At 36.7% G+C, this 19,538-nt stretch overlaps 1 protein-coding gene across 4 annotated transcripts in view; it reads left to right on the plus strand.

Moving 5' to 3' along the window:
* Window positions 1-19,538, plus strand: part of NEBL (nebulette) — a 257,377-nt gene that overhangs the window by 190,413 nt on the left and 47,426 nt on the right. The window contains exons 8-15 of one of the 4 annotated variants that reach the window (XM_071560198.1): window positions 5,395-5,502; window positions 6,966-7,070; window positions 11,243-11,350; window positions 12,274-12,384; window positions 14,908-15,018; window positions 16,770-16,880; window positions 17,410-17,520; window positions 18,338-18,442. The exons of the other annotated variants lie outside the window; for them this stretch is intronic. Of the exons in view, the coding sequence (XP_071416299.1) occupies window positions 5,395-5,502; window positions 6,966-7,070; window positions 11,243-11,350; window positions 12,274-12,384; window positions 14,908-15,018; window positions 16,770-16,880; window positions 17,410-17,520; window positions 18,338-18,442 (870 nt within the window). The remainder of the gene's footprint in view (window positions 1-5,394; window positions 5,503-6,965; window positions 7,071-11,242; window positions 11,351-12,273; window positions 12,385-14,907; window positions 15,019-16,769; window positions 16,881-17,409; window positions 17,521-18,337; window positions 18,443-19,538) is intronic. 4 annotated transcript variants of the gene reach the window in all.

A 19,538-nucleotide genomic window follows, 5' to 3' on the forward strand; every position in this document is an offset into this window, starting at 1 on the left:
TGTCTGTCATTTAGCAAACACCTTTAGTGGGTTTTAAAAGGGTTCATATTTAAATTTAGTGTGTAATGTCCTTTATTTCCACTCTACTGCCTAAACACTCCTTTCCTTGCAGCCTATTTCAGAACCTAGTGGGCTTGCAGCTGCCTGCTGTCACAACACAAATGGGACCAAACAGGATCCATTTCCAATAACCCTCTTCATCTTCCTAAGCCTGGTACCCATTAGATTCTGGCCAACAATCACAACAAGCAAAAAATACCATCTGGATCATGGGGTCTTGCAGGCTGATGCTGAGCCAGCTGCATGGAAGCTTCATCAACGCACTTCTATCTCATAATTATTAGATTTACTTTTTCTCTTGGACAATGTAAGCTGCATCTGCATACACTTTATAATAGAGTCTCTTAACTGCCAGGGACTGTGATGGCAGCAGTTGTAGCTGAGATTGTTCTGCAGGAGGCAGCATTTACTGTGCAATTTTAACTTCTTTAAAGAGTCCAAATGGTGCAGAAGGTGTGGTAGGAAGGGAGAAGCAGTTGACAAAATTCGTCTTGCTTCAGATTTATTGTAAAGAAGATTGTTACTTAATCACTTAATCTTGGTGGTCTGGACTCTGTAGCCACTAGCCCTGGATCCAGGTTTTGGGATCATTCCTTGTCTTGTCTTCTCCTCAGTCTATATTGTTGTGTCCGGCTGCAGTGTGTGTGACAGGGAATACACTTTTCGAAAGAAAGACAGTGCTTCAGCCTGACACTCCACTGCCAGCCATCTGCCTGTGGCCACAGGTAGGGTGTAAATATCGGGCAGCTCTCAGCAGCAGGGAGGTGCACCCAGCAACTTTCCATCTCCTCTGAAAGGGAAGGCAGTGGCCATGAGTTGTCTAATGTTTTTATGTATTATTTGAATCATTATAACACTTAGACACACTAATCATAAATCAAGAGCACAGAAAAATGAAGATGACCCCTGTGTCCAAAGAGCAGAGTGGTGGGGCAGGATGACGAATGCACCTGTGCTGGAGGAGAGGAAGAGATCTAAATATGGTTCAGTCATGTCAGTCCTCTTCATGCAAGGATCATGAAAAAGGCTTGTAACAATTATGTGAATTAAAAAATAGTAATGTTACTGATCCCTTTATTGTCTCCAGATTTTCTGGTTCAAGGTTTACATCCATTTTTCAACAAATGAGAGAATTATAAACTTTTTGTGCTAAAGTTGATAATCTCACTTAATAACTTGAATCTATAAGCTGCGACATGTAGAGAAATATTAGTTATTTGACCCTCACAGTAAATTTGCAAAGTTGACAATTCTGATGGATGTAATGGGAAGAGAAGATGATAACATGTTTTAATGTGGTGCATATGGGTAGGTAATTTAGGGAGTATAGAGTACAGGAGCAAGAAGAGGTCAGGCAGTGTGGGTGTAACTAAGGGAGAAAGCAATCAAGGCAAGCAGGAAAGCAAACAAAGCGAAGAAAATAGTGTTAATATTTGACTGGCACTCAAGGCTCTACAAAATCAGTGTTTTTTTCCTCTCTCTCTTATTTTTTCCCTTTTTTTATTTAACAAAGCTTTGACAACAACAGCAGCAAAAATAATAGCTCCCAGAACTTGTATATTTACCCACAGCACGTGGCAACCTTTTTCTGTTGATTTTAAAACAAATTTAAAACAGAAACTGTGTTAGCTCTTGTGAAAACATGAAGCCTGTCAATTTGCTGAGTGTACATTGTATAATTTGGACAGTTTTTTCTTTTTTTTTTTAATTAAAACAAGCTCTTGTTTATGTACTCTTTATGCCTTCTAAAGCATTTTATTAGCTTTTTCAAAGATCTGCTGATACAAAGTGTTCCCCTTATGGTGCTCAGTAACTGGTTTTAGGAGGAATAATTTTGGATATTTGTATTTGTTGCTGGATCTGGTTCTTATTGTTTCCGGGATAAATTTGTTAGAGGTAGGATCTTTTTCAAAATGCACCTTCTCTAAGATTTTCAGTAACAACACAAAGAGCCTAGGATATTAATATTCTTGCTTTGCTTTAAACTCTTCTAGTGCTTTAAGTAATGAATATTTCAAGTTTGCTCTTTTTTATGTTACATTTCCTTCAATATATATATATTCTGACAAACTTTTCCTTTTTTTAAGATGTTTTCATATGGTCATGAGGAAATACTTTAGCTGCAAATGTGTCTTCTTCATCCTGGGATCCCAGTGGTTGAATGATTCAATTTTTGTAGTTTCTTTGTAAATCTGAACAGTGGGTGATGTCATCCACTTCTGAAACTGAACACTCCCTGTGTGAACAGCTTTGAACTACAGATTTGATTTAGGAATGTTGTTGCTAAGCTTCAAAAGACACTGCTCTGTCCAGCTGCAATTCTGACTTTTATAGGTTTTGTGCAAGGCTGATGAGAACTTTGTTTATCCAGGCCTAATTTAATTCTAGTTGGATTTTTCAGGTATGTTGTTGTGTTAAAAGTCTGCAGTCTGCTCTTTCTTATGCAACCATTAGAGAGCAACCTCCACACATTTCGTTTAAATTACCACCCCACCTCCCTAGAAATCTCTAAAAAAAAATAAACAAACTTAAGACTTTAATGAAAGTGGTAAATAAGTAACCATCTTTTTAAGCCCTTATTAAAGTAAAGCTCTCAGTTAATGATGAAATTTGTAGTAAGTGTCCATTAACAATTATGAATTCTGCTCTCACTTGTTTGCTCTTCCACCATATTATAGCATTGCTAAGACCTTCCCCCTTCAGATGGTTGAGGAATCACATGAAGTATTTTTCTTCCTCATTTTATTCAGAATCTTTTCTCTTAGGTATATATTTCCCTCTTTAAACTGCATTCATATCTTCAGCCTGTTCAAAGAAGGATAAGTACTGTGTGTGTTCTCTCACTGTGACTCATCCATGGGCTTGGTCTATTTAATTCACCCTCTCCCACCCCATGCTTCCTTTCAAAACAGAGAAAGAAACAGGAAAATGTTGATAAAAGAGAAAGTGGATGTCTATGTAGCTTTCAGTGTGACAAATCCCCTATGACAAGTTGGTCAAATGACTGCTAGAAGTCCTCTGGAGATGCTGGTGGGGTCAGCAGATATTACTGCATGTCCTCCATTCTGCCCCAGAGCGACCCGTGCAATGGCATGGGGGAGGAGAGCAAAGGCAATAAGCTGAGCAGCCAGAGGAGGCAGCAGGGCCTGGAGTTACCACGACAGCCCTCACTGCAACAGGATTGTTTACAGTCACATTGGTTGGGGTATTCTTAAATGTGGGACCCTCCTGCACATCGGCATCAGGACCCAGCTCTGAAGGCAACGCAAACGCCCTGAAGATTGGGCTCACTGGCCCCTGCTCTTTCCTACACTAGCAGCAATGTGATCTGAAGTGATATTAAAGAGAATCTATTACCAGAACCTCTAGATTGAAATGTGTTGCAAAAAAAATATTTTAAAAGATGGCATGAAACAGCTGCAGCTGGAAGATGGCAAGCCAGATGTGAGGAGAGGTCCCTTTGGCACCAATGCCTTCCCACGGACCAGCATTCTCAAGGGCCACGTTGTGCATTCGATCTGTGTGTACGTTGGTGGCCATTTGTTGGTCGGGCAGTTGGCAGGAGCTGCATATTTAAAGTCGTGTGCATGGCATTGTTATGAAGCAAGTAAATGAGTGAAAGACAGTTTTGCTCACTATGCTGACTTGATCTCTGGTTTAGGAGGCTTTTTGAATGACATATTGCAGCATTGCCTGATTTTCATTAGAAGGCAAGTTTTGGATACACCTTTTAAAAGAGAAAATCTCTCTGATTTATTCCTTCACTGCTCATACAGAACATGGATTTGCCTTGGTCTTTGTATTCAGATATATGCTTTTGCTCTTGATCCAAAGCCAAGGCAAATATCAAACAATATGTACCAGATGAATTTACCAGAAGGCTATAGGTACTCTGTTCTCGAGTTAAAGATTATAAAATTCATCATGTGTTCAGATGAAGTTTCTCTTTACCAATATTTTAGAATTTCCTTTCTTAGAAAAGTTAACAAGTGCTGGAATAATAATGTAGCTCTTGAACATATGTGGCTGCTTTCTGTTTGGGTAGCTTAGTTTTGGTTTCTTGTTATCCTGATTAATGAAATATTGGGCATTGTGGCTAATGGTAATATGGTTATGTAAGCTAAACCATGTTAAGGGTCTTTTGAGGCAAGGAAGAACTAAAAAGGAAAAAAAGCCCCACCCTCTTCCCACAACAAAGCTGAGAAAAAATTAATTTTTGAAGAAGGTTGCTTGAGGTAGTTTAACCACTTTATCAGACATTCATGTGGGAATAAAAAAAAGGAGTAGGAAAAATTCTGCATATTTATTTAATGCAGAGTGTGATAAATTATAATGAATGTTGCAAAGGCTTATATATTAGGTGTCTGACTAATATTCATAAAAGCAGCATAATTCAGACTGAACTTTATTCTCCTCCATTATACCCAGCTGTTGGAAAGAAGCAAAGATATGTGCAGAGTCTCCAGATGTTTGATGATCCCACATAAAGGGGGCAAAGGAGGGAGATATACTTTTTTCAATTTCATGTTTTTGAATTCTAAATTCAGTTCTTCAGCATGTCTTACAGAATTTTTTAATACTGTTGTCTCAATATTTGTGTATTGCTCTTCTTAAGTATGTCATTCCCTCTGGTTTGTTTTTTTTTTTTTTTGAACGAGAAGAAAAGAGAGTGAAATTGGTGGCAGACAGTCATAGCATACTTTCTAGCACTGTAATGAGCTGGGGATAGTCCCTAAGAAAGGATTACTACAGAGAGATTCCTCAGTGTCTCAAGGGAAATTTCTGGCGGAATTTAAAATAGTCCTGGGGGCTCTGGTGACAGTCTAGCACAGTGCGAGTGACACGTGGACCTGGTGGTGGGAAGACAGCTGAGTGGGAAGTTTGATTCTGGCTTCCCATTTTCAAGTGGTTGAAAAATTTAAAGGTGATTTGTTTTAAAAATTTTGCAATTTATTCATCTTGGATTTTTTCTTTTGTTAAAATCACAGTTTTGATGTTAATCATGAATTGAACAATTATTATTGCTAGTCAAACAATTCTGATTTATTTGGTTACTCAAGTAAGTCATGTGGTTTTGTTTCTTTTTTATAAATCCTTCAGCACCAGTAGTTGCATATGACAATCTGAAAATTTTATTGAAATTCAGATACATAAAACTCAATTTGAAACCAACAGAAGACAGTCACAGGTGTGGCTAAACTGAGCTTTTTTAAACATTTCTCAAACATTTACGAATAAAGTAATTGCCTTCAATAAGTTTCTTTGTAGTCTGAATTCTCTGTGCCTTTTTTAAGTGCTATGTGTTAATATGAGACTTGTTTGTTCTGGTGAAAGGTGAAATACAAAGAGCAGTTCAGTAAGGAAATGAAGAGCCACCACTACAATCCCCTCGACAGTGCTTCCTTCAAGCAAGCAAAGATTGCATCCACCTTGGCAAGTGATGTAAGTTAACTGGCTGTGTATTTTACGTGCATTTACATCCTGCTTAACCTTTGTTCACAAGTAGGATTTCTTTTGTCACCTTACGAATTACACTGAGCTGCAGTCTCTGCTATATGGTGTGTAGCATCCAGAGCTTAATTTTGTGTGTCAAAAGGCATGACTGCTTACTCTGAGTTAATTGCCTTGTACTTGGTCACTTTGTATTTGGAAAGTAAATAACAGGTCTAGAGGGCAATTCTTCTCACCTGTTGTAGGTGCCTGTCTTTAGAGGAGTGAGGTGCTGGCATCTCTCCAGTGCTTTTAGAAGGAGGTTGCATGAGCAGTTCAGATTTGGATGTCTGTCTTTTCATTCTGCTGGTTGATCTTCTCAATGGTATTACAAAATACAGCAGTCTGTGGGTTTAGCAGTGGCTGTCTGCTGCTGGAGCCAGTCTGGAGAAAACATCTATATGGAGTGATAATGCTGTTGGGATGATATATTTAGAAGTGTGTTGAATGGTAGAAATGTGAGCTCTCCTTTGAGGCTGTGATCCCAACAGACAAGAGACAAGCCTTAATTCTGTAGTCTAGTGTTTCCAAAGTGTGGGGCACCATGTAATGGCAACAGGAGGGACTGGCTCTGGGAAGGGTACAGTAGAATATGTAATTGTTTCCGAAATCTACGTGTATAGTATCAAATCAATTGAAGTCATTATTATTGTAAGAAATGTGCAAATTGAATATCCTTGATTTAGAGTCTGCCTAAATCAGTGAAGAACACAATACATATGTGGAGATGACTAAAGGTATTTTTAAATGTTTTTTTCATCCAAGATAATGTGGCTAGTTTTCTTTCTGTAAAAGTGGATATACAGCTAGCAAAAGTATGGAAAATCCTGCTGTAGGCTGATAGGGGGTTATCTTCTGCTACTTCATTAGGTGATTAACTTTTGCTGTAGACCAACATATTGCTTACATTTGCTGGAAGCAATATAAATTAGATAAAATATCCAGGAGCACTTCCCTTTTACTGCTATATATACAACTTTTTAAATTAGTGAGTTAGTGTAATGCCTGAAGCAGGAGGAAAAGAAGAAGAATTAACAGTGTTTAAAATGAACAGACTCAAAGTATTAAGGAAGATAATCTTGATGTCAGTAGGGGGTGGGAGAGGAGGGGAGAGGAAAAAAGAAAAAAAATAATTCTAGTCTGAAAAGTTAAAATTCATACGAAGTCTGATTTTGTTGTAGGTGTCCTTTTTGGAGGAGAAGTTTGAGTAGTTCCCAAATACTTACTCAGCAGATTGAATCCTATATTGATTTTTCCTTTTCTTCCAAATAATAGTAGATGACCACCATCTAGTGGCTGGTAGAGATTGTTCAGGCAAGCACTTCGTGCCTTCTGTTTCTGGGCAGCCACACTAATACAAAGCTGTGAAATATTTTGTTAATCTTTAGTTTGCATAACCTGAATTCTCTTTCCAGGTGAATTACAAGAAAGATGTGGAAAGACTACATGATCCAGCATCTGATCTACCAAACCTGCTACATTTAAATCATGCTTTAAGAATCAGCAAAATGCATAGTGATGTAAGTTGTCTTTTTAAGAATGACCTGAAAGATAAATGTAGTATGAATGGTCACTGTGGGAAACAAAATTTTTAGTACTTGCTTCATGGTCTCACGTGTAATAGACTATAGTGTTGTAACCATAGTAGATGAGGGGTGTACAGAAGAAAAATGGGTTTTTAAGAAGACATATTTCAGTTATTAGAACAAATAATATACTGTGGAAGAATCACACAGACTTCTGATGTTAAGTGTTTATTCTTATATGTTCTGAAACCTGGTCTTGTTTTTCCTTTGTTCTGAGATACTTCTTTCCTTGCAAATCTTGTTTTGTCTAAGATCTTGCTTTCATCTGCAAGTGTCTGTACAGAAATGGCCATTATGCTAGTTTAATATTTGGACTTCTCTCATGAGCACCCTCCTGAGTGCTGCCTTCCCTTAGGGCTTCTCTGCCTAAACCTTTTTTCCCCTCCTAAATATCTGAGGTTTCCTACACTGGGTCAAAATAGGCACATGCTCCAGTGGGCCATGTAGTGAGATAAGCCCTTTGATGGGGCTGGTGGTGTGACACATGGTAGTGGTGGGGGTTGAAACAGAAAGGAAGAGCTAGGACATCCCTGGTTCCTGTGCCACGGTGAAGCTTCTCTCCCACTCCAGGAGCCCCTATGCTGCATGCACGGTGTCTGTAGGCTGGTTAACTGCATTTGCCATCTTTACTCCAGAAACCACAGAAGACCTGCAGAACTGCTGTGGAGAGGCATGACTGGATAGTATTGGGAAGGAACATTGCTCTGTGGTTGGCAGGAGTTGAGCTGAACAGATTTCAAGACAGATTTGAACTTCATCAATTGTCATCTTAAATGAGATAGAAACCTGGCCTTTCCCTTAGGCAGATCACATCTTGCAAAATTTCTTTCTTTTGCCCGTGAAGAGTTAATTTATAATGTCTATTCACTCGTTGGAGGACTCTGTAAATACTAAGTCTGATTTTTGCATTGTCCAGATGCTGATGGGTATTTTTTCTTGCTACAATCAGCAAAAATAATACTTTGCCAGTCCTTAATCTTTCCACTAACTACTTACCTTCTGCAGAAATCCCATTTTCACAGTCCTTCTCAGATATAAGCCACCAGTGACACACTTTGATTTTAAAGTGGTTGACTCTTCTGCCTTTCTCCCTGCTTTTCCAGTACCTTCCGTGTTTTTTCCTCTTTATCTTTTCAGAGCACCTACCACATCTGTCTTGAAATCTGCTTCCATTGTATGAAACAGTCTTCCTGACTATAGTGTTGACTGATTCCAAAGACTGATTATATAGTCTGGTTTTTTCCTTCTGAAACACTGAACTGTTGCTGTTTCCCTGCAGTATACCTTTCTCCATTGAACTTTGTGCTTCTCTTCATCTTTTGCATGACATAGCTACACCTGCACCAGTGTCACAGATTGAAACCTGTATGATTAATTAAACTCATAAATTCATATGGTTAATTGAATGAATGAGGTTGCTGATTGACCTAGAGCATAGAAGTGTGTGCAACTTTTTGAAGCACATATGCTGTAATACCAATGCAAGGCTGTTATACAAGTAACTTCAACAGGAATAAATTCCAACAGTTAAGAGGAAAGCTTGATGGGAATCTTTGGACACAAATAGACTGATTTTGACAGGTTGAACTCATTCTGGTTTTATTATTTTGATGAGGAAGAGATTTTTTACAAGGTGGCATTCTTCCCTCATATGGTATTGTCCTGGTTCCAGTTGGGATAGAGTTATTTTTTTTCCTAGTAGCTGGTACTGTGCTGTGTTTTGGATTTAGGATGAAAATAATGTTGGTAACAATTTGGTTGTTAACCAAACACTGATGGTTTGGATATTGCCGGGCAGTGCTTACCCTAAGTCCAGAACTTTTCAGCATCTCATGTAGCCCTGCCATTGAGGTGTCTGGGGCTGCATGAGAGGCTGAGAGAGGATACAGCCAGAACCGCTGACCCAAACTGGCCAGAGGGATATTCCACATCATATGGTGTCATGCTCAGCACATAAATTAGGGACAAGCTGGCTGAGGACTGCTCCTCAGGAACAGGCTGAGCATTTGTCAGTCGGTGATGAGCAGTTATTTTTCATTTGCATCACTTGCTTTTTTTCTTGAGATTTATTTATCTTTCTATTAGTTTTAATTATTGTTTATTATGATGACAAAAATTTATTTTATTTAAATTATTGAACTGTTCTTATATCAAACCATATGTTTTCTTGCTTTTACCTTTCTGATTCTCTTCCCCATCCTCCTGGGGTAAAGTGTGTTAGCAGCAGTGTGGGGCTTAGTTGCTGCCTGTGATTAAGCTGGGACAGGTATACATGCAGCATGAACTATGGAGACATAAAATTTAACATTTGATATATGTATCAGAGCTATTTTATTATTTTTCACGTTTTAAGTCTCTGCCTGTTGTAGAAACTTTGAGATGCTAACGAACTACAGGCTAAAAAAGGTGAACCTAGATGTATTTCATTTTATGGATTGGGGTAAATAAATAGAACTTAAGAGACTGAATCTGGTGCTTGTAGTTTAATGTAGAAAAAGTAAATGAGATTTGGACAATTTGTTTTTATGTAAGCATTATTTTTTATTTTGTTCCATTGGTTGAGGAATGGAGTAAAAGTATGAAATCAATATCTGTAGATGGAGGTAATTTTCATTTGTTTCCACTACAGAAGTGATCTTGTTGTGTGACATTTATAATTCTTTCCACTAGGAGGCAGAACTAGACTGTCATATGTGTTCCTTTGCACATCAAATGTAAACAATAACATTTATTTTCTATCAAACATAAACATTTGAGTTTTGGATTAGCAGGACAAACATTTTCTCTAAGAATGTACACAAATTATTTTTTTCATATCATTTTTTTATTTCATCACTGTATTTTAAATTAAAAATTGACGGAACTCCTGAATTAGCAGGCCTCAAATACATTTTCTTCTATGGTCTTTCTTCTATATTATTTTAAATTGTGTCTAAATTCCAAAACCTTCTGGATTTTGTCTGTGAAAACATTCTTGGACATTTTTTATTTCAGTATGAATATAAGAAAAGCTAGAGTTTCTATCGTTTCACCCTGAACAAATCCATCACGAAACAAATGTGGTGCTTCAAAATCAGGTATATGCAACCACAAACATCTCTTGTAAAGAGAAAAATGCAGCATTCTAACAGTGATTAAATCAGTCACTAAGCTGCATGACAGATTACAGTGAGATAGTACATAGTCAGTCAGAAGCACCCCATAAGAAGACAGTTTTTTGCAGGATCCAAACCTAATGCAGAAGCCTGACAGGGGAAGAAAAATTCAGACTTCACTGTTTTTGAAGAGACAAGTAAATTAAATTGACATTACTCATTATGAATACAATATTTTGATTTGTAGCAATTTGCTTGTGTAGAATCTTCCATCATACCCCACACTGATTGATTGAGAGAAGTAATATGTTTGCTACGCTTAAAAGAGTGTGAGGGAATGAGTTCAAAAGGCTTCTCCAGGTTTCCAAACAAAGTGTATTTGCTTTGTGAGTTAGCATAAAGTCATAAGTTGATGTCTTAACCCTGTGTCCTTCAATGTTATTTTGCCTCTAGCTTTAAGGTCATGGTCCCTAGTAGCTGTGAGGGGAATACTGGTGGAAGACCAGATCCTACTGAGGCATTAGTTTTCCTTCCCTTCTCCCTCCCACAGGTACAAACAGAAGTGCATTTACGAGTGGTGTTCCTGTGCCTGAAACAAAGACCTTTGGGGCCTGGCTGTGAAACAGATTTTGTTGTTACAGTAAATGTATTATTTTATGCAAACATGACAGGGAATCCTATCAAAAAAATGCCAGCTGTTCAGACATAGGTCATTTGGCCAAAATCATGCAGTTGAGTTTAAGGATTGTGATTGATGCTCCTCACTCCTGCTGTCCTCAACGTTCACAATTTTTGGCTTTGATATTTTGAAGAAAAGAAATAAATGACTCCCGAAAAAAAAAATTGCCTTATCTAGCTGGCCTGTTTCTCCAACAGGTTAATTTTGGGAGGAGTCTTCCAAGTCAAAACCTCTAAGGAGCATGGCTAAGACAGGATTTGTCTGTTGCCAAGACAAGCAATCAAATCTGGCATTCTGTCAGCTGTTAACAGACTTTATTTTAATTTTCCTAGGTCAAGTACAAGGAGAATTATGAGAAATCTAAAGGCAGATCGATGCTAGAGTTTGTGGATACACCAATGTATCAAGTTTCAAAGGAGGCTCAAAAGATGCAAAGTGAGGTAAGTAAAAATGTGTGCTTGAAGAAGTAAAACTTAGATCAACAGAGATGTTAACAGACATCATCAAGAAAATTTATGAAGAGGAGTGTAAATTGAGGATATGGTAGTATTATACTGAGTAGTTTTCTCTGCTATTCTGTAGCTCAGTTCTTCAATTTTTTTTTCTTGAAAGGCCATTAGTGCTAATACTACACAGAAATTGTATGTAGCATAATTTAATTGAGAAGCTCAAGAGGTCATCTAGATCAGAGATTACTAATTTTTTAACTTTTCCCTTTAATTCCATCATTAGTGAGGGAATGGTTCTCATGTGTGAGCAAGTGAAGCCACAAAACTCAGTTCAACCCCATGCCTTAAGTGAAACCTGCTCCCCAGCAAGGGGGAAGGACTGTTCCCAGGCTCCAGAACAGTCACAGGCTGCCCTGTGTCAGGCTAGGTATTTTTTGTTTTTAAAAAATGCTTCAAGTGATAGAGATTTTGTGACCTCCCATGCAATCTAGTTCAGTGCTTCACCATCCATCCTGAGCGAGAGTATTTCCCTGTGTCCCCATGCTGCAGTTTGATTCCATTATTTTTGCTGTGTCATGAAAAACAAGTGACCTCATGCTCTTGGTAGGAACTTTAATGAGTTTCAAACCATTACCTTGTGTGCAATTTGTCTTCTCTTTTTTCTGCCAACTGAACTATTTCTTTCATAGATCAGGTTCAACTTTCTCTTTGGAAATACCACACACATATTTTTGTCTAGATTGCCTCTCTCTTGTGGAGATAATCTAGATAATGAAATGAGTAATGAAGTTGCTTATTAGTGTGATGACTAATTTATGGCATGTTTATTTTCTGGTCCTGTATAAGTGTTCTTTTTGAAATATGGTTAGAATTGCATATGCATGTACAACTAATTGTAGGCTTTGCTTCAATAGAAAATGTATCGCAAAGATTTTGAAGAAGGGATCAGGGGAAGACCCTCACTGGATTTAGACAAGACTCCAGAGTTCTTGCATATAAAACAAGTCACTAACCTTCTGAAAGAGGTAAAGGATTTTTATATATATATACTGTTGTTAATGAGCAATAAGGAGCATTGCTGCCAGCTTCTGAGTGCTGAATAACTTAAAGTTAACGTGGTAGCTGAATACAAGTCACTTCATGAGTAGAAATTGCTTCACATCATTTTGTATTCTGATTAGTCCTGTAGTAAGGAAATTATGAAGCTCAGCACACCTGATTCAGAAAACCACCATTTTCTTTTCAGATAGATGAAGCAGTGGAAAGGAGGATTTCTGTTGCTGTTCAGATGGCAGTTTTTCCTTTTGAGTAAATATTTCACATTTTTGATAGTCTGTTACACTTATATGGTTTCCTTGAGCTGTGTCTGGTCACTTTGAACTGATTTAATTCAAATAATTATCTATCATACATGCTATGGATGAAAATAAAGAAGACCAAAATTCCATAATATAGCTGCGATATTACAAAATCTGCTTTGAGTAAATTTTGTTAGAAGGTACAGGTTTTCTGTGTGTCCACTGTTTCAAGATTTGTCAAATGTTTTTCAGTTGTATGTGTCATTACAAATGAAATAGTTTTTTTCTGTAACTGAGAATCCTTCCAGTCTTTTTATGTTGTTATTCAAAATTGGTTTCCTGTCAGGTTTTGAGTATTGGTTGGTTCTGTAGAAACCAGTTACTGTTTGATCAAATTTACAAGATCTAGAACTGCTAGAAGAGAAAAGCAGAGCTGCTAGGTATCTTCCCTTTGAATTTGGAAGCCAACAGTATCTTGGTTGTATTTATTATATTAAGAATTGATTTTTTTTGGTTTTGTTCAAAACAAATTGAAGATGATAGAATTAAAATCCTTTGAATCTTTTTCCTTTTCTGGTTCTTTCTACAACTTATCCCAGTCTATGCTAGATTTCATACATAAAAAGAAAAAATCTTTTCAGATTTTCCTTATTATTTTTGCTCTATTAAATAATTTATTCTGATAAGCCTGGCTGTCAGGTAAGCAAGTCTCAGGCTGGGTCTAGTTTGTGAAGTACTATTCTGTACATACATCTCATGTATACCTACATACTAGGGAAAAATGCAAATGCTGTAATTTTGTTTAGTTCATCTTGCTGCCTGCTGAATGCCCACAGAAGTGGTTACTGCACATGTAATATGCTGTAAATGGAGCTTCCTCCATAGTGCTATATGTATTAAAGTGTTCCCTAATTCTTACCTCCTCAAGTTTTATGGCTCATTACTTAGGGAATAAACCATGCTTATAAGCCAAAGGGGCATATGAGAAAATGGAAATGATATTTTAATACATAATTGCATGAATTTCTTATGGTTTTATATCCATAGACAAGGAACATATTCCAAATCCAAATATTGCAGAGGTCAAATTAATTATTGTCTTTCATAATTCAGCAAAATTATGTATTTCTTCATAGTCAAGGATGTAGCTCAGTAGTTTTGCTTGAAGGTTCATAATAAACTTTATATAGATACTGCACAAAACAGGAAGAACCTGGAGTAACTGAAAAATGAATGAGTTTTTCAGAAGATGAACTTTCTTCTCTGGAACCGCATTCACAACTCCTTTAGAAGAGACAGATGAACTAAATAGTTCTGAATTAATAGAAGTTGTTTTCTGCTTATTGTAGGACATGCTTGTGATGATAAAACAATCTTCTTTAAAAATACCTGTTTTCCTTTCATTTAAATTAAGAGCTTATAGAGAGATAAAAGTTCTTGCTGCTGCTTATGAAATTTAATACATAATTAGGAGTATTAATTCATGTCTCTATAAATCCTTCTTCTATATATTTTCTTCAATGTTCTAATTTCTTTGCTTATAAAAGCCCAATCCTCACCCAGAGACAAGAAGAGCCAATAAAAATCAAAGATTTCAGTAGGCTTACCTCAGCTCTCTAGGAGCTGGGAAGAGGAAAAAACCCCAGATGTCTGTTGGCAGGCTGTAGTGTGCTTTGAATTTTATACTGAACATTTGAGTACTCTGTAGGCTGCAGTTGCTGAATGCTGATAGGTCATATCAGTGCAGTGTTTAAGAGGCACAGGAGTGGGATGGTAGGAATATTGCTCCTACATTACAATCTATCAAGCAGTGGTTTTAATAGGTCCTACTATGGTGTTTGGGGAATCCATCCTAATTGGGATGCCATTAGTGGAACAGAGGTAAAAACTGCAGCACAGCAAGTATTGGTCTGCAGAAAGAAAATGTTACTGCAGCTAAAATGTCTGTCTAAAGACCGTGAAGGCCCCTAAACAATGTGCTAGTTGTGTATGGAAGAGGACTGGTTTTCAAGAACACAACCAAATCATTAAAATCTTCTCATTTTTCAACATTGTACCTTTTGATTTCACAATTTCCAATTCTATTTTAACTTTGAAATCTGTACTTCAGCTAATTCATATTTCATAGAAATTTCAAAGAGAGCCTTCAGACATTTAATAAGTGACATCTTTTTTCAAGATCTTGCACACAATATTAAGAGGAGAAATCTCTCTTGCTCACTTGCCTTTTTTTTTTTTTCAAATCCTTAGAAAGAGTATCGGAAAGATTTAGAAGAAGGGATGAAAGGAAAAGGAATGACAGTGTTTGAAGATACACCAGATTTGATTAGAGTGAAAAATGCAGCACAGATACTAAATGAGGTATGTTATGTTTTCAAGGTTATTAATATCACAGAGGGTGCACCTTTTATGTTAAACGCAATGGAGAAGGTTCCATATTTTTTTAACATAATCTACAATGAAATACTTAAGTATTGAAACTAAGGCTATTTCTGTTTTGCTTTAAAAACACAGTAAAATTTTGATAAAAATCAACTTAGGACAAATATTTCAGATTTTCAGGCAATTAAAAGGTTAAAGGTGATCGTTGATGGGGTCAATAAACACAGTATTTTGAACGTGCTCTGCTGAGCACACAGACTTTCTGAACACAGATTCCTCAGGGTGGTCTTCCAAAGGCTGTCTCTGGGTAGCAGCAGCAGTGCTGGGGGATGTGAGGAGGGAAGAGAAACCTCATGCTGCACACTATGCCTGTGAAGAATATATATTATATATATATATATATACTTATTTTAGATATGTATTTTATATTCATTTAATATGTGTGTATATATTATCTCTATATATATATGTATATGTGTTTATTTGCACACATATACCTACTTAGCCATAAAAGCCAGAGGGAATGCCATGCATCGGGACGATCTGACTGCTGTAAAGAAGTCAAGGAATATGTAGCTGCAACTCCTAGGATTATCTTTTCCTTGGTGTTTTACACAATATGAAGCCTGGAGAAAACATCTACCATCCTACTTCTAGCAGAGAGGAATTGAGAGATTATGTCTTTCTGCAGGTTAATTTACACTTTTTGCAAAAAATTGTGTTTTGCAAAGAAGAGAGTTGTTTTATCATATTTATTTCCACATTAGAATGAGACAGAGATGGAAGATTGAAGGCCTTTTTCCTCTTGTTCTTGTAGGTGATCAGACCAATGCAATGAGTAGAAACATATCCTTCTTTTTTCGAGCTAATGTGCAATCTAAAAATAATTTGCAAACAGGAAAAGGAGCATTTTTTAATTGTTTGTATGTATTTTGAAAAAAGTTTTCTACAAGCAGAGATGAACTAGAACAGAAAAAGAGTGATTACTACTATAGTAGCAGAAATAGCACTGGCTGAGAGTATTTTTTTTAAATAAAAAAGTACAACTATTGTATAAAATATTTCAGTATTACATTTTAATATAATTTGCTGATGAACTAGTAATATATCCTTGCTTGGGTAAGATGAAGATGAAATATTCATTTTGTTTTCAGTTTATTGCTTATTTATAATTTATGTTGTGAGCCAAAACCAGCAATCACAGATGAGTACTGCCACTTGCCTAATGGCTGTGATTCAGGAAAGGCCTATTAAATGAATAAATTACAACTTCCTGCTCTGGAAGTTCACTGGAAGCAATTCTGTATGGTATTGAATTTCTAACATGTAGTCTTTTCATAAATAAAATATTTTCTTAAAAGAAAATGTGTTTCAATTAGGCTGGCACAAAGTACTAGCTTATTACACTATGTTCTGCAGTGCTAAATTTCCCCTCTACTTTAGAGGATAATTGTAGCAAGCTGTACGGACTGATCTCCTTCCACCCTCTGCCACATTAAAAATACCTTCTAAAAGTTTTCCTCCTGTAGTTTGTTATGTGTTTTTTTCTGACAACAGCTTACCAACAGTCTTGAGAGTTGTGACCCTTAGCTTGAGAGTTTTGATTGATTCAAAATCCTAATTTTCGATCTGTTGTGTAAAAAAAACCCCAAACCCCAAAAACCCAACAAAAAATCTACCTCTAACTCTCTGGATACTGTGAATATAATGTGTAAGTTTTATCTTCACAGAGACAATACAAGAAGGACCTGGAAACTGAAATTAAAGGGAAGGGCATGGAAGTTGGTCCAGATACACCTGAGATAAGACGAGCCAAGAAAGCTTCTGAAATTGCAAGCATGGTCAGTACTGTACCTGGTGCAATCTTTCCATTTGACAGAATGCATCAAATTATCGTCATTGAGAGGTCCAGGATTTGGCCAAACTAAGCAGTAGTTATACCACAGATTTCACCAGGTAGCTAATCTGTTAAGATGCATAGAGTCTGGAAGTTGCATAATCAGCATATGGGAGAAAGTTACTTAAAACTACAGAACTTTGAATTTGCCATCCTCTTTTGCAGGTTGTACTTGTTCCTCATGAACTATGCCTGGCCTGGGATGTGTTTGATTGTTGTGGGCTCTACTGCTCTTTGGTCTAAATAGCTACTTATTTAGTTACTGCCAAATGATAGCAGAGTCAGAGAGATGCTAAAACCTTGTTACCCCAGTCTTGCAAAGCATGGCAGAGAGAGGAAGTTGCATCCACATGTGTCTGTGACTGTGGCTCCCAAAACTGCAAAGACAACTAGTGGAATCACACAGATTAAATTGGGAAAAATTTAAGAATTTTGCTGTCAAACATGAGTATTTCCAATGCTGTTCTTTTCAGAAAGAATACAAGAAAGACTTAGAGAATGAAATTAAAGGAAAGGGAATGGAAGTGAGCACAGACACCCTTGATATACAACGAGCCAAAAAAGCTTCTGAAATTGTCAGCCAGGTGAGTATACAATTAAACGCTTTAAGATTACTTTGAAATTAAACCACAATGAGATGTTAAAAACAAAATCTTCTTGAATATTCTTAAGAATTTCTTTCAAAGTCTGACCAGTATTATCAGAATAGCTTTGAAGACAACATGTAAAGATAATTTTAGAATTAGTTATGGAGGTTTTTTTCCCTTCTATTTTTTCTTCAGAAAGAATATGAAAAGGATCTGGAGACTGAAATTATAGGGAAAGGAATGAAAGTTGGTCTATATACTCCAGAAATACAAAAGGGGCAAAAGGGCTTCAGAAATAGCAAGCCAGGTAGACATAGTCAAAGGCTGAATGTTTTAATTCTGTGTAACATTGAGTACCTGATATACATTGCTCCAAATATTTCTTCTCTAGCTCTGTAGAGGTTTTCATACCCATACTAAGTTAATTTACATGTAATAAAACATCTGAACTACCCGATTCTTATTTGACTCTAAGCCTGTTATGTCATGTAAATTGCATTTACTTGTTTACATCTACCTGTAGTTTTTTTTGACATTACCTAATGGCATGTTACACATATCCTGACAGTGAAGAAAAAATATATATGAGGATATATCATATATGAGGATATATTATATATATGTATATTATATATTTTTAGTGTGGAGGACAGTGCTGGGTGTCCCACACAGACAATGGTAACAATATCATGGAGGAGAGAGGTTGAAATAAATACTAGACAGGGATGAGGAGACTCATCAGCAATAAGCATCTTTTGGTTTGGTTTTGGAGCCCAAAAAAGCAAGAAATAGACATTTAAAAACTATTTTTCAGAAAATGTACAAAGATGAAGCAGAGAAGATGCTCTGTAACTATTCTGCTGTCACAGACACTCCTGAGATGGAGAGGATAAGAAGTATTCAGAAAAACATCAGTTCAGTGAGTAATAGTGCTTCTCTCTTTGCTTGTAACTTTTCAGATATTTTTCATTTTAAATAGGCTCTCTTGTGCCACAGCATGAAATAGGGAACTTATAAGTAAAAGTCCTTTGAGCCATTTGCATAATTTTCCTGGCAAAACCTGTATCATTCATTTCTTTCAGTAAAAAAAAAAATACTCAGCTTTTCTAGGTGTGACCCTGTTATTTTGAATTTCTAAACCATTCATACCACTGTGCCAAGCCACAGTTATTTTTAAATGAAGATCGTTTTCTTTTTCCATCAAGCCCCAGGAAGTACCTTATTTAAGAGGGAAAAAAATCTAAGGCTTCTTACTGTGCATATAAGATTTTTCATCTGTTTCCTATCATATGTACTGAACATCAAGATTTGGGTATAAAATTAGAACAGATCAGGTTTTGAAAATATATATCTCTAATGATTTTATATTACACTGAGTATATTTTAAAATTTTATTCTAGATTAAGTTTCAGTTTATCCTTAAATATAAATTATGAGCTTAGATTTCTAAAATTGCCCAGTTTGGGATGTATTAAGTTCCACTTCCTTTTTGGGCCCATTAATTCTGTTGTTTGTAATTCTGCCTTTGCTTGTAATATAACAGAGAAGAGGAGTAAATTGTAGTCTTCAGAACAGAAGATGGGTTAGTGGCAGTTCTTCATGGCAGGCTAATACTAATAAAACCAATTATTTGACAGAAAGGAATATAAGTTACTTAAATATTTTAGTATTATCTAACAGAGATGTTGTCCTTCAACTTAGAGGTGTCTTCAGCTTTTCCAGTTCTCGGAAGTGTGAGAGCAGTTAGTGTTTCTCAGAGGTGTTTACCTGCAGCTTTCTGGTACAGCTGCAGCATCAGCCTGGAGTAAGAGCCTGCTGGGAGAGAAGAGCAGGTAACTCCTTGAGACTTCTCTAGATGATGGTCACTCCTGTAATGTCTTCCAGCCACTACCTGCTCTTTTTCTTCCTTGGATGAGGACAGCTGAAAGCTACATCTTTCACAGAATCACAGAATAAGCTGAGTTGGAAGGGACCCACAAGCATGATTGAGTCCAACTGCTGGCCCTTCACAGGAC

The sequence above is a fragment of the Pithys albifrons genome, chromosome 7 (genome assembly GCF_047495875.1).
Source record: "Pithys albifrons albifrons isolate INPA30051 chromosome 7, PitAlb_v1, whole genome shotgun sequence".
In the NCBI taxonomy this organism is placed as follows: Eukaryota; Metazoa; Chordata; class Aves; order Passeriformes; family Thamnophilidae; genus Pithys; species Pithys albifrons.